The following is a 23580-nucleotide window of genomic DNA, read 5'->3' as shown; positions in this document are numbered from 1 at the left end:
TTAAAAAAAACAGGCTTATAAAAAATTGTTTATAAAAACTGCTTATCAAAAATCAAAACAAAAAAAAACACGCACCACAGTGTAATGATTGAGTTAAAAAATGTAAGTTTGGTTCTACAGATGAATCAAAGAGTAGTAATGAAATTATGTATTCTTTTTGAATATTGAACTTGACATTCCATGTCAGAGAATGAAAAACTTGAATTCCTCTTTTAAATTTGTCCTAGATAATAGTTCCTTACTACATTTCATGATTTGCTGCCTTTATCATTCTACAAGCATGTTCACAAAAACTCTCCAGCCCTTTGATTTTCTATGTCTGGAGAGTTTTTGTGAACTTGTTTGCAGAACCCTGGTTGGGAAACCATCACCTAAATTATCTTCTTTTAAGACTTTTTCCTGCCATTCTGGCATAACACACTTGTTTTGCCAACCTTTCCTCCCCCTTTCTTTTTAATTTCTTCTCAAAATGTTTTCCTGCATTATAAATGCCCAAACAATAAGATCATAATCTTTAGGAATTTGAATGACCATAAGTTGAACTGGAAGAAATGTCAAAACCAGTGCTGCCATCATCCAACACAAATTGTCAATAACCTGTCAGATACATTTTACCGTTGTTCTGATGCCAGTTGGGCTTTTCTTGACCAGTTATTCTTTTGAATATACTCTATGTATCAACTCTCCTCTTGATAACTCAGACCATAACATTGTCCGTGTCTCCTTTTTCTCCAAAAGGAAATGTCTTATGATATAAAAAAAAGGAGAAGGGAGGAGTGAGATAAAAAATAAGCTATTGTGATTGCATACAGAAAGAATTAGATTGCATTTATTTACAAATTAATCTGTTACTTCTCAGAACTCCATTATTGCTGAACCTTATATTTCAGTCTTCTAAGACACCACTTCTTACTGTATCAATCCACCTAGATCAATCTTTCTCAATCTTTTTACCCTGGAGGAACCCTTGAAATAATTTTCAGGTCACAGGGAACCCTTGCATAAAAATTATTATACCTTTTTGTTTATTTATTTATTTGTTATACAATATATATGATGATTTGTTGTATTAACTCGGAATTGGGATGTGTTCAAACTTTTATACACTGACGGAGATCTGAGAATTAGAACAAACAATTAAATTTATTAAATACGCAACATGTTTCATCGGAGTGGCCGACTTCTTCAGGTGTGAGAGAACATAGAAAGCCAATAAAAAACACTATAAAGAACATTGAGTCACTATAAAACTATAAATTCGACTATAAACCACAGTTAACTTTGAACTGAACCTACTATCTGTGTTAAAAGTTCTATTGTTAGACACCTGTGCTCGTGTGACTTCACGAGTGCACCAATATCTGACAGCAGAGCTGAATGTGTCCAATAAATAGCTGAGGTTACTGTTTATATGGAGAGGGTCCATGACACTTTCTGTAGACTCGACTATGCGCTGTTTTATCTTGTTGTGGCATATGCGAAGGTTTGAAGTTGTTGTCCAGTTTATCTCATGTTGGCGGCCTTCGTTATTTGTGTTTACTGAAAACAGGACATGGCTTGAGAGGGCACTAGCTCTGGTTCTTTTGTAAGCAATGTCTCTTCGGTGTTCTTCAAGATGTAGGAGGATGGATTTTTCTTTTGGCCATAGTATGGTTTTCCGCAGTCACGTGTGATTTTGTACACACCTAGGAATTGTAGATGGTTGTGAGCTTGTTTGTATTTGCTTCAACTTGATCTAAGTTTGGGAAGAGTAGAGAAACACGTTTTTATGTTAAACTTTCCCAAAATTCTTCTTAGTTTCTTGGAGAGCATGCTGATGTATGGCAAGGAGATATAACCTTTGGGGTCGTCCTGTGTTTCTATGTTGTTTCGTTGACGGCGGTATAGTTGTTTATTGATTGTTTTTGAAGGTCCTTTTAAGATGTTGTAGTTCATTTTTTAGTTCTTCTTCATCTGACAGCACAGATCTGGCACGATGCGCTAGAGTTGAGATGATACCCATCTTCTGTGCCGGATAGTGATGTGAGGACATGCAGGTATCTGTCTGTGTGCGTAGGTTTTCTAAAGATGGAGATTTTTATGGAGTCTTAGTAAGTTTTACATCCAGAAAAGGTAGAGATCCATTTTCTTCAATCTCCATGGTTAATTTGATGTCTTGGTGGAAGTGGTTTAAGTGATTTAAAAAAGTGTGAAGATTGTCAATACCATGTTCCCAGATAAGGAATATGTCATCAACATATCTAAGCCAAATTTTTGGCTTAAATGTAGAAGAGAAGATTGCCTTTTGTTCGAAGTCCTCGAAAAAGATGTTGGCTGGTATTTGAGAGAGAGCGCTGCTCATTGCTAATCCTTTATTCTGTTCGTAAATTTTTCCTTCAAATTCAAAGTAGCCAGAGTTAACACAATGAGATAGCAGAGAAAACATCTTCTTTGAAATCTTGTTGCTTAAAATATGGAGAGCTTCTTGCGTCGGAATGTTTGTGAAAAGAGCTACTACGTCAAAACTCACCATGATGTCAGAAAACTTGAGTTTTATATTCTTAATTTTTGTATCTCCCTCGTTGGGTCCCTCTCAATTTCTGAGTATGTATCCGACTCTAACAATGTTAAGATTTTTTCCCTGCAGTCTGTTTATTTAGAACTATAGTTGCATTTCCCTTGTCAGCTTGTAGGATAACGATGTCTTTATTTTTCTTTAGATTTTTGATTGCAAGCCTTTCACCAGGGGAGATATTATCAGATGGAGGTTTTGCATTATAAGGTTATTACTTATAATTTATAAACAATTTTTTATAAGCCTGTTTTTTTACTCGGATCTTATTCTGTTAAAATGCTTGTCAGTGAATTTCAAAACAGTAAAACAAGTTATTTGTAGAAGGTTATTAGTTTTGTTATGTATCTCCCTCGTTGGGACCCCTCTCAATTTCTGAGTATGTATCTGACTCTAACAACGTTAAGATTTTACTGCATTACTACAGAAAGAGCACACCGAATCTATAAAAAAGCCAAACTAGATCTTTTTTAACGGAGAGGATTTGCGATACCAAACACAAGTTAGCTTTTCTCTTGACAGAAAAATCATATTTAAAAAGCCAATTAACGGCTTCCTTAGACCACGTGTCATGGAATTACGTTAAAGAAATAAGTACATGCCGCGCATTAAGATCTCAAAACTTAAATAAAGATAAACTCATCAGAAAGTTCAATTCGCTCAAGTCAACACAAGAACAGCCAACTCTTAATAATCTTCATGAAAGACTTAAAAAATTAGTGATAAGCAAATCGTCGTATATTCTAAATCATGACCAAGAACAAATTCTCGGAAAAGGTCTCAGTTTTGTCCTTGCACCTAAAAGCATTCCCAAAGAACTATTTCTAACTAAGATGGAGAAAGCTGATTCGTTAATTCCTACCACAGACGCGAGTTTACTTCGCATGGAAGCAATATTTGCGATCAATAATGCAAAACCTCCATCTGATAATATCTCCCCTGGTGAAAGGCTTGCAATCAAAAATCTAAAGAAAAATAAAGACATCGTTATCCTACAAGCTGACAAGGGAAATGCAACTATAGTTCTAAATAAACAGACTGCCGGGAAAAAATCTTAACGTTCTTAGAGTCGGATACATACTCGGAAATTGAGAGGGACCCAACGAGGGAGATCTACAAAAGGCCACAGAACTTCCACGAAACATACGCCTTTCCATTCTTTCTTTACATCCACTCATTCCAAGGTTATATGGTCTCCTGAAGGTACACCAAGAAACTGCCCACTGAAACCTATAGTAGATAGTATTGACTCACCCACCAGTTATCAAAATATCTGGCATCACCCTTAAAAGGTTTTGCAGGAAAATCTCCTTCTTATATAAAAAAAACTCAACAGACTTTGTCTCTAAAATTAAGAATATAAAACTCAACTTTTCTGACATCATGGTAAGCTTTGACGTAGTAGCTCTCTTCACAAACATTCCGACACAAGAAGTTCTCCATATTTTAAGCAACAAGATTTCAAAGATGTTTTCTCTGCTATCTCATTGTGTTAACTCTGGCTACTTTGAATTTGAAGGAAAAATTTACGAACAGAATAAAGGATTAGCAATGGGCAGTGCTCTCTCAAATACCAGCCAACATCTTTTTCGAGGACTTCGAACAAAAGGCAATTTTCTCTTCTACATTTAAGCCAAAAATTTGGCTTAGATATGTTGATGACAAGTTTAACATAAAAATGTGCTTCTCTACTCTTCCCAAACTAAGATCAAGTTGAAGCAAATACAAACAAGCTCACAACCATCTACAATTCCCAGGTGTGTACAAAATCACACGTGACTGCGGAAAACCATACTATGGCCAAACGGAAAAATCCATCCTCCTACATCTTGAAGAACACCGAAGAGACATTGCTTACAAAAGAACCAGAGCTAGTGCCCTCTCAAGCCATGTCCTGTTTTCAGTAAACACAAATAACGAAGGCCGCTAACATGAGATAAACTGGACAACAACTTCAAACCTTCACATATGCCACAACGAGGTGAAACGCCGCATAGTCGAGTTTAAAGAAATTGTCATGGACCCTCTCCATATACAATTAACCGTGCTCATTCAGCTCTGCTGTCTGATATTGGCGCACTCATGAAGTCTTAAGCGCACAGGTATCTAACAATAGAACTTTAACATGGACTGTAACTCCGGTTCAAAGTTAACTGAGGTTTATTGTCGAATTTATAGTTTTATAGTGACTCAATGTTTCTTTATAGCGTTTTTTATTTGCTTTCTGTGCTCTCTCATGCTTGACTTCTTCAGGCGTGAGAGAACCACTCCAATGAAACATTTTGCATATTTAATGAATTTAATTCTTTGTTCTAATTCTCGGATCTCAGTCAGTATATAAAAGTATGAATATATATATATATATATCGTTTGTTTTTCATTTAGTCTATTGTGAGAACCCTAGTGTTCTTCAGTACCCTGGTTGAGAAACCGTCACCTAAATTATCTTGTTTTAAGACTTTTTCCTACCATCCTGGCATGACACACTTGTTTTGCCAACCTTTCCTCCTCCATTCTTTTAAATTTCTTCTCACGATGTCAAGTTCCTTCTTCTCGTGGAAAGGCTTAGACGTTGGTTATACATTCTTACTAAATAGCTTAAAGAAATTACAATGTACAATAGAATATAAATTAAAATAAATTTGAATACACTTCCAATATTTCGGCAACGTCATGTTGCCATTATCACAGGAACTTAAATACAAGACATGTGCACGCAAGCACAACACACAGTGAATGAGGAACGAAGCAGGAATCTATTCTTTCTCCTAAAAGTCCTGATGCCCTTAGCGTGCAATGTTGATATTCTTGCCGATTGGGCTGAAGGTCTTCTGATATAGGTTTCCCAAATTTGTTTAGGTTTGGATTGTTTCTTAGTGCTGAGGCTGATTCCATGAATAGCCTTTCATATTTGAATTTACTACGGTGTATTATCGTGGCTTTCTTCCACCGTATTCTAAGGCGGGAATCCAGCTAATGGTCTGCAAGACCAGAGTGGCTGTATTGGTGAAACTGGATGTAGTCCTTGTATTCTGAAATTCTGATATTAGCTGTCCTGCCTGTATGGCCAAAGTAGGACAACTTACAGCTGCAAGGGACTAGGTATACACCAGGTAGGTCTTTAGTGGAGTGGATAAGGGATGCCAATTTATCTGTGATAATGGCAACGTGACGTTGCCAAAATATTGAAGTGTATTAAAATTTATTTTAATGTATATTCTATTGTACATTGTAATTTCCTTAAGCTATTTAGTAAGAATGTATAACCAACGTCTAAGCCTTTCCACGAGAATTACGTTAATCCACGTAGATTCCCTCACACGTAAGTCCTGCAGTTATGGTAAAATGAAGTTGAAGCTATCAAGACAACTGAATCGCTTTGCTTTCCTAAAACGCTGCCGGGATAACCAGGTAATCCCAAACTGTGTCAAATTCAAGCACTGTTTTGTTTCCCAAAAGGCTCTCCGTATTTATAACCGCTCCAGCCAAGCTTTTCTCAGGGAACAAATCGCCACTACTCGCCGTTCCCTGTTTGATGCTAACTTAGATATCCAGGCACTCGAAGATGAGCTTTCCAGCACTTTTGGTCTATTTTATACTTCATCTTGTACACTGCTGCAGACAAAGAATTTAAAAAAGTACAGAAATGACACATCAAAAAATTTGAGAATTTAAAAAAGAACTCGAACTCCAAACCACAACTCTTACTGACACAGTAGTCAACCTTTCGTCAATTAGTTTGAAACCTGAAGCACTCAAGGCTCTTTCATGTGGCCACAACTTTGCTATTGCACCCAGAAGAATACCTGCTGAAGACATTATGATACAAATTGAATGCAGGATACGACACCTTCCAAAATGTCGCCCATGATATTAGACTGGATGTGGCTTGTGTTTTGACCAAAACATAACTGCCAAAAACTAACATGCCCAATAAGGAAATTAAATCTCTGCAAGAATTAAAGAAAAACAAGGAAATAATAATCACCAAAGTGGATAAAGGTAACACCACAGTATTGCTTAACCAAAAGGATTACACAGGTAAGCTGAATGCTCTATTGTTAGATCGGGCTACTTACCTCCCAATCGAGTACAATCTCACCAACTCACAAATTAAAAAACTCCACAGGCTCCTTAAGAAAGTCACTTCTTGGCCTGTAGAAGTCATTAACAAATTCAAACAGTTTAACCCCCCCCCCCCCCCCGGGTGTATATGGACTCCCAAAAATACATAAAGAAAATGTGCCATTACGTCCCATAGTGGATGGCATTGATTCTCCCGCATACAAACTAGCTAAACATTTGGCCAAAACCCTGACATGCTATACTGGCAACACACCATTACACATAAAAAACTCAGCCCACTTCAAAGCCAGCATAGAAAACCTTACACTCAAACACGCTGACTTAATGTCTCCTCCCTATTCACAAATGTCCCACTCAGAGAATCCTTATAGCTAATCCAACCTAAATTTCCTCCTGACATCACAGCCCTATTTCAGTTTACAATGAACTCAGGCTATTTTGTTTGGCAAAGAAAATTCTACAAACAAATAGAGGGGACAGGCATGGATTCTCCACTCTCCCCACCCTTGGCCAACCTTTATATGGAGACTTTTGAAGAGAAAGGCTTAAATTCTGACCCACGAAAACCAACGATATGGCTTCGCTATGTTGATGATATGTTCGCTATTTGGCCACATGGCTCCGATGCACTGCTCTCCTTCCTGACACACTTAAACAACCAACACCCCAGAATCAAGTTCACTCTGGAAGAAGAAAAAAACAACTGCCTTCCTTTCTTAGACACACTAGTCACCCCCAGCCTGATGGAACCTTGGTTTTCTCAGTTTATAGAAAACCCACCCATACAGGCAGATACATTCAGCAACAATCCCCCCCACACACACACAACAATATGGAGTCATTAAGACACTACACAACAGGGCTAAACTTATCTGTTCAAATGACAATGCCCTAACCACAGAACTAAACCACATTCTCAACGCTTTCTCAGCCAATGGCTACCCCACCAAAAAAATCCAAAAAATATTGAAACCAATAAACCACAACCACCTCCCCCTTCGCAACAAAGATTACTCTAAATCCATCACCATTCCCTATATCCAAGGCACCTTGGAAAAAATTACAAAAATCCTAAAAAAAACATGACAACTTCTTGTTACAGACTTTATAAAAAATTGGCATCCCTTATCTGCTCCACTAGAGACCAACCTCCTCCCCTAGACCTACCTGGTGTATACCAAGTCCCTTGCAGCTGTAAGCTGTCCTACTTTGGCCAAACAAGCAGGACAGCTAATATCAGAATTTCAGAACACAAGGAGTACATCCGGTTTCACCAATACAGCCACTCTGGTCTTGCAGACCATGCGCTGGATTCCCGCCATAGAATACAGTGGAAGAAAGCCACGATAATACACCGTAGTAAATTCAAATACGAAAGGCTGATTGGAATCATCCTCAGCCCTAAGAAACAATCCTAACCTAAACAAATTTGGTTGCATGAGACTGCCCCAAATTTGGGAAACCTACATCAGAAGACCTTCAGCCCAATCGGCCAAGAATACCAACATTGCCCGCTAGGCAGCACCATCAGGACTTTTAGGAGAAAGAATAGCTTCTTGCTTGGTTCCTCATTTACTGTGTGTTGTGCTCGCCTGCATGTGTCTTGTATTTAAGTTCCTGTGATAATGGCAACGTGACGTTGCCGAAATATTGGAAGTGTATTAAAAATTTATTTTAATGTATATTCTATTGTACGTTGTAATTTCCTTAAGCTATTTAGTAAGAGGGTCAAGTTCCTTTCTAATAACCTCCTTCATTATGAATAATTATGGAGACAAACTCCATGTTAAGGAGCTTACTTTAATTATATTAAAATATATATGATGGTTTGATTTGACCTTTTATATCAAGGTCATCCTCAGGAATACACACACACACACAAACACACACACACACACACACACACACACTGAATCACAAATACATCAGTATACTTTTACAGAGGGTTATGTATAACTCCTTTGGTCAACCACTGGCACTGGCCTGGCCTCTGGTGGGGGGAGTCATAAATAGTTGATAAAACTACATCAGTGGTTGCTGGTTAGTTAAAGGTTTTGTTTTTCATAGTCCTGTTACTTGAAGTTCTGTTTGTCTGAGAGCTACTGGATCATTATCAAATTAAATTTCTATTCTTTTTTGGGTTATTCCTGCTTGAAATTGTCGAAGTTTTTTTCTGGATGATGAGTGAGATATTTTGAGATATTGGAAATGAGCCATCCAAATCCTTGGAACTTTTAAGCTATCATTTTTGCTGAAATTAGGTTGCTTGATAAAAATTTATAGGTTTCCTTGAATTTACATTCTTAGGTTTTGGTCCAATATAATGACTAGGGGATGCCTTTCCAGTCAATCTTGTGTCACATTTGAAGTGCATGAGCAGAAAGGCCTGTTTTTCCATAATGAAGGAATTTGATGTATCATTTATATTTTTTTTTTTTTTTTGTTTTGGGATTGTACGTTCTGTTTCACCCATGTAGTATATGTTACATGTCGAGCATCTGGTATACACTTGGGTTGGCGAGAGAATGAAGAGGATTGTAGAAGAGCTGAGTAAACTTTTTATTTTCGTTGATGGTTTAAAAGGGGCCTTAATGGGATATTTTTGCCATGTTTTATCTCTTCTTTCAGATAGTCCTGGAATGATCCTCATATATAAAGAATGGCTGGAGCCTTATCATAATATTTATAATTTTTGATTGTACTTCTGTGAAAGATGCTTTGGATTGTTTTCTTTTTGTAGCCATTTTTATAAACATTTTGCTTATTACTTCCAATTCGCTTTTCAGAGACTTCTAATTGGAGTCAATTGTTAGTGTTTTGTTTTTAAAGGTGCTAATGACACCTTTTTTATTGTTGTCATTTAGAATTGTGGTACAAGCCTTTGTGTTTGTATTAGCCCATGTGTTTCGGAGGAAATTATTTAAAGTTTGGCAAATGGTGAATATGTCATCAGTGTGTCTTAGCCAAACTTTAAGTTATCAAACTTAGGCAACAAACTCATCCCTTTGTTCCTGATTCTCCTGGCATTTGTATATGGACATAAATTGCCTCCTGGCTTTTTCATATACATAATCCAGTTGGACAACTTTCTCTTTCCCTTTAAATTGAAGATGCCAAGAAATTCATATTCTTGGTTTAATCCTTTATCCAAGTGTAAGCAAACAAAGTTTGCGCATGAAGTAACTTCACGACTCTTCCTTACACTTGGATAAAGGATTAAACCAAAAATATAATTTCTTGCCATCTTTACATATTGCAATACCAAGTGGAATAGCTCTCAACATCTTTCTCTAATCCAGAGTATTTTAGTAATACGTTGTGACACCTTTTGACTACTTGGATATGGAAATGTAACTTCTGGATCTGGCTCTCGATGATCCTCAAAAGGAAAAAATTGAAAGACCTGTATAAAGAGAGAAGCTGGTCTGTAACAAACCAATGCAATGGTATAGAATGTAGCAACATCATTAGAAACATTAACATAGAGATAGAACTGGAAAGGCAGAAACAAGTAGAAGAAAGAAATTTTAAGATAAGAATACAGCAACACTTAGCAGATAGTCCTTCAGCTGCATTCTTCAATAGACAATTCACAAAATTTTGCAAAGAAAGGACTATCATTGAAATCTGTGTTGATGGAGAAGACATGTCCATCACTTAAGACATCCTTGACTCCTTTCAAAAACAGTACAAAAATCTGTTTGAAGACAATAGTACTGTTGGAAATTATAACTCTTGGAACATTAATGGCTTTCCTGTTCATATCCAAGATGGGCTTGACAGATCCATCACAGCATCTGAAGTTACCACAGCCTATAAAGAATGCCAGACAAGAAAATCCCCATGATCCGATGGTTTAGGGATAGAACTTTATTGCGAAGCATAGGATTTTATACTTCCCATTCTACTTACACTATTAATTCCTTTCTCTCATCAGGACACGCACCAAGTGAATTTTAGCAAGCCATACTATCCTCATTTCTAAACCTAATAGAGATCACACCTTAATCAGCAGCTGGAGACCTATTTCTCTATCTAATACTGATTACAAGATATTTTTCTGCATTATCAATAACAAGCTCAAAGTGGGAATGAGATGCATAATTAAAAGCACACAGGTGTATGGAGTACCAGGTCGAGCAGTGGAATTTGATCTAATCTGCTTAGTTAACATGAAAAAGCAGCTCCATTATCAAAGGAGCCTATGCCAATTCAACTACCCGCCTCCTAGTTAATGTGTTAAGGCAGTTAACCCAGAATGGGGTTAACCACCTGGGTATCAGTCATCTTTGTGCTTTAGTTTCAATTGGTCTTTTGGTTGTTCATCTATATGATATTTTTGAAAAAGGAAAACTGATGACCTTTTGCTATATGATGATATAAAAGAGCCGAGGCCTTTTCTCTATCTCTCATGCTATCTATGTCTTTCTTTCTCCTAATACCAACAGGCTCTTTTGCACCCCTTTACTAACTACTCTAGGCCTATGATGAGCAACCTTTACCTTTTCACCTCAATTAAGGTTGAAACTGATCTGGGGAGTGACCCTTCCCATAATGCTATGCATTATGAGAAGCTAATAGCTGGCTTGGTTGGCTGAGTGATTAGCATATCTACTCTCCAGCCAAAAGGCTGCAGGTTTGAATCCCGCCATGGACATTTGTAATTGTCTGTGAAAATACTAGTGGTGGTGGGCAGTAGATAGCGTTGAGGTAGATGATGATGATGGTGGTAGCTGTGGTTCATTCTAGTTGGTGGATTAAGTGGTGGAGAGGGAGAGTTGTAGAGTAGGTGCCCTCCCTCGATGAGCCTTTGGACACCCTGCAGGTGTCACGTAATAATAATATATCCGTAAGGATGTGTGCTTTGCTCTATGAGATACTAAAGCAAGTGATGTGAAATTACTTCATGTACAAACTCTGTTCACTTACACTTGGAAAAAGGATTAAACCAAGAATATAATTTCTTGACATCTTTAATTTATAGTATAACTAAGTGGAAAAGCTTTCGGCATTCTCTTTCCCATCCCCCCTCTCTCCTCACATACATGCGTGCACAAAAAGTCTAAACCTAAAGTGTACAACTTCATCCCTCCACTCTCTTCATAACCATGCTCATTGACATCCATGTCAGTATCATTTTTACAGATTCTCACCATTCTTCCCATGGTCATCTCTTGTATCTGTCTGTCGGCATTTTCTCTCATCTCGAACGGTTTCTCAAATCTCCCAGTGCCAAATCAGCAATAAAATTTACTCCACACCTATTTCTACTGCACAGACTGTGCATTGAATCATATACTATCTTAGCCCTCCTTCATAACTCAGTACTGCCACATTGATTTTCACTCTTTATTCTTTCATGTTTCTTCCAGCAATCCTTTTATATCCTTTTCTGCTTTCATATTCTGTTAAAAATGAAATACCTTATTTTTTTACACACTTTTCTAAAGGAAATCTGTTATTTTCAGGTTTTAGATGTCTTTGAAAATGAAAATTATTTCCAAATGGTCATGGAAAAACACGGCGCTGGCATGGATTTATTTGAATTTATTGACCGCTGCCCTAACCTTGATGAACCTTTGGCAAGTTACATTTTTAGACAGGTAAGTTAATTTGAGATATCTTAAAAAAATTAGAGAGTAATTGTCATTTAGAAAATAAAAGATATTTAGTTGACCTCACTATAACAGACTACATAAGTCCCATGAGATAAAATGCTGTGCTAAGTGTAATTCGTTATAGCAACTTTTCCCAGAGTTTGGTCTATAACATGGTAATGGCCCTGTAATAGCTGCTTTGCTGGAATTGTAAAAATTCAAATGTGTTAATATGAGCTGTTACAAAGTAAAGCTATGAACAATAAAATTAATGATTGAAAATATATAACTATTTTTTATTCCAAATTAATAACAAATACTATACTCTAACAGATAAGTTTAGGCGTTGATGGTTATTCATGACTTATTTTTCACGGTATTAACAACACCACAAACACTTTTATCAACAAGGATGTTTTATTAACGCTAATATTTCGCTGATTTTCAACTCAGCTGTATGGGTTTCCCCCCCCCCCCCCCCCCCGTTAGCCGTCGCGCCCAAACAAATTCCTAAACTCGAAATTATGATGAAAGTAGAACGGGGTATCCACGATCTTCCGCCAGCAATGGCCAATAATGTGCGACTAGACATAGCAAGTATTATAAACAAAGCTAAGCCTCCAAAAAGTAATATACCACATAAGCAAATAACTGCCCTAAAAAAGTTATACAATAATAAAAATATTATTATTACAAAAGCCAATAAAGGAAATGCAACAGTTATCATGAATAAAGAAGAGTATAACAAAAAAATGCAAGATCTCATATGTGACAGTTCCACGTATCAAATTATACATCGAGACCCTACAATGTCGCAAAAGAAAAAAGTCCGAAAATTACTAAAAAAAAGTGACATCATGGCCCAAAGAAATCATCAGGAAAATAAAACCAATTCATGTTAAAACACCCCGTATTTATGGATTACCAAAAATCCACAAAACTAATGTTCCCCTACGCCCAATAGTTGATAGCATAGATAGTCCCACATATAAACTGGCTCGGTATTTAGCTAAGTCGCTTGCCCCTCTTACTGGCAACTCCTCTACTTTTGTAAAAAAATTCAATCCATTTCAAAACACTGGTTAAAAATCTAATCCTAAAAAATTCAGACATAATGGTTAGTTTCGATGTCACCTCCCTATTTACCAATGTACCACTTATAGACGCTCTTGATTTAATCAAGTCTAAATTTCCCCCAGATATTTTTGAATTATTTCAATTTGCCATGAATGTAGGTTACTTTACATGGGGGGGGGGGAATTCTACAAACAGATTAATAGTACTGCTATGGGTTCCCCCCTCTCCCCCCCCGTTAGCAAATTTTTACATGGAACACTTTGAAAACAAAGTACTTACCACAGCTACATACAAGCCACTAGTGTGGTTGCGCTATGTAGATGATGTGTTTGCCATCTGGCCAATGGACAAGACACTTTGGATGCTTTTGTCACCTACCTAAACAGCCAACACCCCAAAATTCACTTCACAGTAGAAAAAGAATCAAATAACTGTTTACCATTTCTTGACACATTAGTCACCCGCCTTTCAGATGGATCACTATCTTTTTCTATTTACAGGAAGCCTACACACACAGGAAGATACCTACATAAACAATCACATCATCATCCAGTCCAACAGTACGGCAATTTAAAAACACTTACACACAGAGCCAGAGCCATTTGTTCTAACGATACAGCTCTGATCGCTGAACTCCAGTACCTGCGCCATACGTTCTTAGCCAACGGCTACAATCCCTACAAAATAGAAAAAAATACTACATAGGCCCATTACTCTGCCCCCCCCCCCCCCCCCCTAAAACACAAGAATACAACATGACCATTTCTATTCCCTATATCAGAGGTACATCGGAAAAGATAGCCAAAGTATTGTTGAAACATGGCCTTCGCACCACCTTCAAGCCTCATATCAAGCTGGCAATTCTGATCCGCTCACCAAAGGATAAACTTCACCCTTTAGCACACCCAGGAGTGTATGAAGTTCCATGTGACTGTGACTTGGCCTATTATGGGCAAACAGGAAGATCAGTGAACATCTGCCTGGAAGAACATGAAAGATACATTCGCTACTATTACTATGGCAAGTCGGGACTGGCAGACCACGCTTTGGACACTCCTTCACACAGGATTAGATGGAGGAAAACGAATGTGGCTATTTAGGAGTCGTTATAGATCTGAAAGATTATTTTTTGAGTCAGCAATGGCTTTGAAGAATTCTCCCAACCTTAACAAATATGGTTGCATTAATTTGCCAAAAATTTGGGAGACGGTTATCCTAAGAAAAACTCCTGGATAACTGCTGCGTGTTTTTTTTTTTTTTCGTTAGAGGGCGCCAAAAATAAGACTTTAGATCTTTTGTCTTTTGCAATTATATTGTTTCACTCACTCACTGTCGTGTTTACATGTGTGTTGTGCTCTGATGATGCTGAGTTGAAAATCAGCGAAATATTAGCGTTAATAAAACATCCTTGTTGATAAAAGTGTTTGTGGTGTTGTTAATACCGTGAAAAATAAGTCATGAAATACTATACTCACTTACACAGAAAATGCACACTTAATCTGTTGCCTAACAAATATCATGTATTAGCAAAATGTCAGATATTTTTTTATTGGTATTACAAATCTCACTTAATTCAGCAAACTACATACATTATGTGGCAGGCTGCAAAAAATTCTACTGAAAAAATCACTCTTCAGGTATGTGAAGTTTGGGAAATGCTGCATTATAGATAAATTATCCAATGCAACAAACTGTCTTTGTGGTCTTCAACAAGTTTTCTATAGAGAGAGAACAACTGGATATTTCTTTGCCAGACAGAATCTCTATACCATCATTAAATATTGCTCTACATAATTTTACATCATCAACAAACAATTGAATATTTCTTGTTAAATCACTTCTTATGTCAATGTACAAATTATGTTGCAGCAGCAGCATGTGCAGGCCCCTGTGGTACACACTAGTTGCTTGCCTTCTCATTCATTTATTTCCCCATATAGTATTCTCCAATGTCAGTCTATCTGCCACCCTCTTATCTATATCACCAGCTTCATATCCATCTGTATTTGCTTTAATTCATATAACAGTTTCATATAGTATTCTGTCAAATGTTATTGTGTACCCATTTCCATTATGTAACTTAATTGTCACTTTATTAGTAAATAAATTATTGAGGCAGGATTTACCATCATAAAATTATGCTGACCCATAAAGTACCATATTCTTGTTTGGCCATTCCTGAATTCTGCATGTTACCAACTTCTTACCTCTAGCTTCCAAATGTAACCATCATTCTTGAGATGCTGATTGGTCTGTAATTTGCTACGTTTGTCTTGGAGCAGTAAATTTTATTTTTTTTTTAATCTCGATTCCTTTCTACTACTTACCAGAGCCTAAGACAAGCAGCTTGATCAGAGGTGCTGCCACTTCCTATGTGCATGCTTATAATGTAATTCAGTGGCCGTTGTACCATTTAACCCCATAGCTGTGTGGGTTAGATGGGATGAATGCATTAAGGTTTTGCAATATCCAGAACTCCTTCTATTCATCTATTCCTTTAGTGTTACAGGCCGAGGAACCAACTTTGAGCACTATGAAATGAGAATCCGGAGGGGGAGAGAGATGTTAGTGGTGCATGGAAGATGATTAAAGAGTGCTTGAAGAAAGCAATATCAAACCGTACCCAGGATCAGGATGACATGTCACATAGCAGTAAGATGGATGAGTTGCATTATTAAGCTGGCCTGGTTGACTGCATGATCACTCCCTGCATGTAGAGGCATTATGGCTATGGTGGTTATTAGCAAGTTTTCTGATCCTGCGTTCTTGAACCCTGACTCCTTTCCATTACATGCTGTCTCTGGTAATTATCTCTTAGTAGCTATATAAATTTCATTTCATTTTTATTACTATGTCCCCATAATAATTACTCACCTCATTTTGGTAATTTTGCTGATGCATGCTGTTCACATTATACCTTGTAGCCCCTGACCTATAACAGCAGCAGCCAAATACACTCGTCTGCTCTATCTTATGCCAGATGGTCTTAAATGCACTGGCCTTTTAAACTGACTTTAAAAATTAGTTTCCCTGCTAAATTCCCACTTTTTTAGGCTTCAGCTCTTCTGCTGTCATTAACGAAAAACACCTTCCTCTATCCTGTTTCCTCTGTGACTTCTGAAAATACCATATTCCTTGTGACCAGTGCTTGAAAAATGCACCCATCTGCTCATCTATGATGAATGAAAATTTTTAGGTGATGAGTAAAAAAAAAAATTAGAGCAGTATTTGTTTAATCATCAGTTTTACTTACATAATGCCAATTCTGTTTTGTCATATTTACATATATACGTTGATCCCATGAGAGATCAATGGATATAATCAGTGCCATATCTGGGGTGCAGGTGAGGAGTCAGAAGTTTATTGAAATTTTTTTTAAGAATAGCAGCTTGTATCTGTTTGGAAATACAATAGGCTGTTTCAGAAGACTGAGGTAGATGGAATGAAAGAGGAAGAAGAAAAGCAGTTTCAGTATGTTTGCAGTTGCACAGTAAAGGGGTGCTCGGCAGTTGCTGCTCTTGTATTAACAGGTGCAACAGAAAGTAGAGGAATGACCATTGAAGAATAATTGTAGAGATTGAAGGAAATTTGTAAGAGAGGGATCATCTATGAGTCGAATTGCTCTCCTATAGACATCATCAAGAATTTTTGGCAAATTTGGGATCTGTATATTGTTAAGAGTTGGTTAGGTGTAAAATAGCATCTTGAATGAAAGAGAATTCCTAATTTTTTGGAATGTTGATGCTATTGTTGAGATGTGTTTATACCAAGAGAGGCTGGAGGTGAATGTTAGTCCAAGCAGAGAGAGTGATCTGGTCTTGTCTGGTGATTTGTGTATTGCTAAGGGTAATGGAATGCGAGTTGAGATTTCTTTTGCGAGAGAAGAGGCAAGACTGTGTTTTGATAGCATTGAGCATGTTGTCCTCACCCTATTGAAGGATAGTGTAGATCTGTGTTTAAGGCACTAGTTGTAGATGATCTTGATGCTTAGGATATTTGTGCACTGCATGGTTTATCAAATGAGTAGGATGAATGGAGAGTACTATTGTGTGCAAGCAAAACCATGGATAGGATTAGTGGTGATTGAAAGTAGGTCGTTTATGTGAATGAGAAAAAGGATAGGTGATAGAACAGAGCCCTGAGGTGCTCCTGCATTGGTGGAAAACCTTGAAGAGAGGAAGCTAGCAACTCAATTACAGAGGGTGGTGGGTAGACCATAGGATGACAGTTTATTTAGCAGGCCTGGGTGCCAGACACGATCAAAAACTCCGGAAATGTCAAGAGCGAAAGCACAAGTTTTGCTGAACCTTTTCATTGCACAGGTTCAGCGGTGGGTGATGCGAGCTAAGAGGTCAGCAGTGGATTTTGAATGGTGGAATCCATACTGGTGGTCACAGATTAATTGATGAGCTTCTAGGTAGTGGAGAAGTTGGCTATTGATGACTTTCTCCATTATTTTGGAGAGGGCTGAGGTGATGGCAATTGGTCTGTAGTTTGATGGCAGAGTTCTTTCTTTCTCCCTTTTTTCGAATAGGCTGGATATGAGATTTCTTCATTGGGATAAATACCTGCTGTGTGTATAATAGATTGTAGAGATGACACAGGATGGACGTTAGCTCTGGAGTACATAATTTAAGAATAAATGGAGTAGACTTTTTAGTGTGCGAGTTATTCAGTAATTTTCTAATGTCTCTTTTGTTGAAAAACTACAGAAGGCATATGGTGCTTGGATTCTTGTATGGTAAATTGTGATTTCCTTTGGTCATCAACGTAGGAGTTTGAAGTAAAGAGTGGTGCTAGAGGATCAGCTTTATCTTTGGGTGAACTAACAGTGGTACTATCGGAGTGAGAAAGAGGTGGAAGTGCATGTGAGCAGAGGGTTCCATCCAATGGCCTTAGCAAGGGACCAGAAGGCATGGCTTCCATTTGGACACAAGGCACATTTTCTGCTGTTGGCCTTTATAGAATCTCTGATTTGAATCTCCTGCTTTGCATTTGTTGTGCTTTAGTATAAAGCTGGAATTCTATGGTAAGCTGAATTTTTCTCTTCAACCACTGATACACTTTCTGTCAGAGTGGAACCAGGGCTTGGAAAACAGATGAGGATTCTAAGTGGAATGGGAGAGATAAATAATGGCCTTCATGCCAGTGAGGATAATGTCTGTGACTTGTTCAGAGTTGGTGTTTAGGTCATGTGAGCTGAAGCAATAGTCTGACTATGGAAGGGATGAGTAGAATTTCTGCTCATTTGGTGCTAGGGATGCAAGATCAGGGATGAAGTGCTAGGGATGCAAGATCAGGAGTAGCTTGAGAAAGGGGGTTCTGTGAGAGAGGAGACTTGCACAAGGTTGTGGTATGATCTGCCAAGAGGAGAGGTGGCCTCTACAGAGTATTTGGAGAGAGAACTGGTTAAAAAGAGATCCAAAGTATTTTGTGAATGAAGAAAGTTTTTTTTTTTTAGGAATTCATGTAAGTAAGAGTGATTTGTGATAATCATTATCTACTTACACAAACTCCTAACAACTTTCTTATGATGGCAAAGATTTCTGCTTCTCATCCATCTTAGTTGGTGGTCTTGAAAAAGGGGAGTCAGTTGGGATTATGAATGTTATAAATGGTTGAATTTCATGGAGAGGAATGTAAAGGGGTCTGAGTTGTTATTCAAGTTTGGAGAATGGTAAATGTAGCAGATAAGTATTACTAGATGGGACAGGAAACCTTGAGCCAGAGGAGGTTAAAATCAGGGGATTCTGAATTAGCCTCTCTCTCTCTCTGACATGCATTGTCTTTGAATTGTATAGTGGATAATTTGGACATTTGGAGGTGGACAGTAGTAGACGTGGATGCTATTGGATTTCTGTCAAGAGTAGGAGGTCTGGCTAGTCTTTGGATAACTGTAAGCAATGGTGAATGTCATTTCCACATATGTTAGTGAAGTGGATGTGAAAGTGAGTTTTAATGTAAAGGTTCTGGCATGATTTGTATAAAGTGTTTGGTTTCGTTGTGTATTTTTTGGGGGTGGGATTCCTTTATGAGGGGAAGTCCTTTTCATTGCATTGTCACTGTCATTGTTTGTGAGGTTCATCATTAGTTTGTTCATGGTTAGGTGGATGTGCTGTGAAAGAAGATCTTGGACATGACATCCATACAAAAAGTGACAAATGACGGGTCTCTCACTAGTCATATTCCATTATGACTAGTGAGAGAATAGGATATGTGCACATCATTTTATCTTTAGAAAGCATTCAGTCATATTGCAAGGTAATCAGTTATTTGCCTCATGGCAACCTATAATAGATATAGAGGGAACTGCAGTAATTAGCCTTTTACTTACCAAGCGATGAAATATGCAAAATTTGACCATTAATAGTAGCTACTCAAACTTGGGAATGTTGAGAAAGAAGCAGTTACTTTTCCAAAATATTTCTTTATACTGGCTGCTGTATTACATGACATCACTGGCCCTCCATCAGACACTGTTAAGGTGCCGCTCAGAATTCGGAAATGCATCTTTCAGTGCAATCTTTGTTTGCTTACACTTGGATAAAGGATTAAACTAAATTTATTATAGTCTAACCAAGTGGGAAAAAACTTCAACATCTTTCTCTTATCCAGAGTAATTTAATAATAAGGTGAAACACCTTTTGGCAACTTGTATAGGTAAATATGACTTCTCCATTACTTCTACCTTAGTATCACCACCTCTGGGTCTGGCTCCCACTGACGAGACCTCAATAAAGGTCGAAACCTGTCTGGGTAGTGGTCCTTCCCTTAATGTATAGCATTATATATGTCCACAAGGAGATGTGCTTTGCATTATGGGAGGTACTAAGACAAGTGATGAGAGCTTGGTCCACCTTTACCACGAGTTGCCTCAGTCCTGAAGATACTTCTGGCGCAAACTTTGTTTGCTTACACTTGGATAAAGGATTCAACTAAATTTATTACGGAAATGCATCATTGTAGTTATGTGAATAGAACTAAGTTTTAATTTACTGAGAGTTATGGTACCAGATGTTTTTAAGGTTTGTTTATAATGACAGAGAAGAAATTATTTACATTTTTACCATAAGTTATTCAAAACAATATTAGATGTGAAAATGTAGCAAAAAATAGTATCGTTAATTTAAAATAATAATAATTAATGGTCATGTATCACTTTGAAAAGTAATGAATTCTTTCTTCCCAAAGTGATAAACATACTCATGCTAAGTAGTTAATATATTTGTTTCAACATTAGTAGTTCCTTCCTTATTTACACTTACACGTAGATCCACACTTTACCATGCAGGCAGCCAAAAACAAATGTTTTTGGCTGCCTGCATGGTAAAACAAACAAACAAATCTGACAAAATGGGGCGATTCATCCCATAGTGTCTTATGTCTGTATATATATTGTGTGTGTTCTGACTAGTTTGTTTGCTTTGAGGGGAAAAAAAAAAAACCCTCCACCTCCATTTGACCAGCTAACTCACCATTTGATTGAAAACACGTGATAAAATTTCTCACATCATAGACAGGATGTGAATCTGGGTCTTTCTAATCAAAGGGCTTGTCTAAACCAACTGAGCTATGGAGGCTTATTGATAGTTACACAGGATAAAAATTAGCCATAACATTAACAAAAACTTGTAAATTGACCAGGTCTGGAATTAAACACGTGAACTTAAAAAATCATTACATTTTTGTTCATCAGAAGTTCATCGTGCCAAGTGAGATATTTGACTGTCTAGTAAGCAACCACAAAATTTTTTGACCCCTGCCTATGACCCTATTAACCTCTTAACCAAGTCTCATCAGTAACTTTGAACCATGCTGAACTAACCAGTGCCAAAAAACTCCTTTCTTTTATTCTGAATGCTTCTGGCATTAATATACATAAACTGCAATTATCCCTTTTAACTCGCAACCCTCCTTATGTCATTTGCTGACTATTCCACTCAATTTCAGAACTGGAGAGGCTACATTTAACATAATTGCTCATTCTTCAAATACTTCCTTAAGTGTCCTCTTGCCCTCTTTAAAAAAAAAAAAAAACTAATTTTCCTGACTGTATTTTGAATGTCGTACTGAACTACACTTTCTTTGGATACCTAATCCCAAATCCACTCATATAAACCATCAGCCTTATCTAAGTCCTTGCATCCATCAAACTTGCCCCATACACCCACAAACTGTACACCCTACTTCTTGCACAACTTGCTCATTGACTATTTGTTCATATTGTCTTTACTCTCTTGCTCTTCTTATTTGTTTGTATCAGCAGCTTTTTCATATCTTCTTTTTTTTGCATGGCACTTTTTACTTGCCAGATCATTCATATCTGCCAAAATAATAATATTTTTCATTACCCTCTTGCATCCTAATAGACTTACTTAAACCCACAATCTTTGCTCTGGAGAAACATGATTTCATCATGCTCTCTCCTCACTCGTTACCCTTATCAAATTCCTATGCAAAATTCTCTCTCTCCTCCCACTGAGCTTTCTCTTTCCTTGCACTTCTGCCTTCTTTTGCTTATCATTCTGTTCACTGTTCATTTCTGCAACTAGTCTCTTGTGCATTTCACCTGAAAAAATGGCATGCTTACATTCTATCTTGTGATGGACTCCACATAAGCATGCTATCTTTCTTATTTCTACCTCATTGTTTTCCTCATCTTCCATTGTTTCTCATGCTATTAATTGTATGCTGGGGAAACAGCATACATTTCTTCCTCTGTCTTTTCGTCTGCAGTCTCATGGATATTCTCACGTTCATTTTCCTGCATTTTGTTAATTAGCACTCTGCTGATTGACAAATCTGCTCATATTTCTTATTCTCCACACACACACTTTGGCTCTCACAGTTCCTACAGACCTTTCACAAATCTTTCAACTTCACAATGAATATCTCTCTCTCTCTCTCACACACACACACACACACACTGCAGTGAACAAAATACCACATGTTAAATTTGCCAGCCATTGTTCTGATATGCACTTCCATCATAATGTATAAGTATAAATAATGAATAACGTACGAAGTAATGTATATGTCCGTGCGGTTAGCTTAGTGGCTTTGCGCTTCGCAAACATTATGCATGGGATAGGAGTGTCCCAGGTTCGATTCCCATCGAAGACGTGAGGAACTTGAGGATCTTCCTCAGGCATAGTGAAGTTAGCTGGTCTTGGGCGCGGGCAGTAGGGTTTTTCCCGCCATTTTATCTGGCGTTTTTCATCCCGCAAACCGGCCCCATGAACATATGCCTCTACAGTCCAGAATATATCCTCCCAGCGGCAGACTAGATGACAGGTCGCTTGGGAGTGGTACTAACAAGTAGTCGCATTTAAGTAACATGCGGACCCTGCATAGGAAGCGGGAATAATGCATAGTGAAAGAAGTATGAAGTAATGTATATATAATGTATACAGTATAAATAACCACTTTTCCTGTAACTACTTAAGCAGACTCTTAAAAGAGTAAACTGATAAAAATGTTCTAATATCACCAGTTATTTTTAAAATATCAAAGTGCATTGACTGAACAGTAGTAGAAAATATTCAAGAAGAATGCAGTTAACAGTACATAACAATACTTATGTACTCTTATCCATCACATACCAGGAATGTGGAAAACCTTTTGAAGTAGATGATACTAGACTAGAATTGCTCAAATATGGAGATATACAAGTTGGACAGTAGCCATACTACATAATTATGAAAGTCTGGTGATTGGGACAAATTCAGATAAGTAGAGATCTTGTAATATCCATCTTAAAAAGAAATAGTGCAGTGTGAAAATTAGAGGAATTACCTCAACAACTGTTCCAGGAAATTTATGTAGGGGTCATGATTAGATTTATACTTAAGGCAAATAGTGACACTTCATATTTTGAAGAGACGTGATAAGGTGCCAACAGAAAAACTGTTCTAAAGCCTACACTTTTATGGTGTAACGTCATTACACAAAAGAGCACAAAGCTTTTATTTAAGTTGTAAGTTGACTGCTAGAATGAAAAAGGTATAGAAAGGTGTGTTGATGTAAACTCAGTTGTAAGCGTGTCAGGATAAAATTACGCAGGAAAAAATTACACGGGATAAAATTGCACTGCAAAAATTATACGAGGAAGAAATTACGCAAAGAAAAAATTACACATAGATAAAAATACACTAAGAAAAAAAATAAAAAGAAAAATATGCAAGTAAGAAATTAAGAAATTAAACAAAAAATTACACATAGATAAAAATACACTAAGAAAAAAATTAAAAGGAAAAATACAAAAATATT

General features: G+C 37.3%; 1 protein-coding gene across 4 annotated transcripts in view; it reads left to right on the top strand.

The window, feature by feature from the left end:
* Pask (PAS domain containing serine/threonine kinase) overlaps positions 1-23580 on the top strand; it is a 401386-nt gene that overhangs the window by 321013 nt on the left and 56793 nt on the right. For all 4 annotated transcript variants that reach the window (XM_090411081.1, XM_090411082.1, XM_090411083.1 and 1 more), the window contains one exon: positions 12106-12240. In XM_090411081.1, the coding sequence (XP_090267207.1) occupies positions 12106-12240 (135 nt within the window). The remainder of the gene's footprint in view (positions 1-12105; positions 12241-23580) is intronic.

Source organism: Typopeltis vanoorti, chromosome 21, assembly GCF_054136105.1.
Source record: "Typopeltis vanoorti isolate ZY-2024b chromosome 21, IOZ_Tvanoo_1.0, whole genome shotgun sequence".
NCBI classification, from domain to species: Eukaryota; Metazoa; Arthropoda; class Arachnida; order Uropygi; family Thelyphonidae; genus Typopeltis; species Typopeltis vanoorti.
Note: the sequence above shows the minus strand (reverse complement) of the source record. Positions and strands in the feature narration are given on the sequence as shown.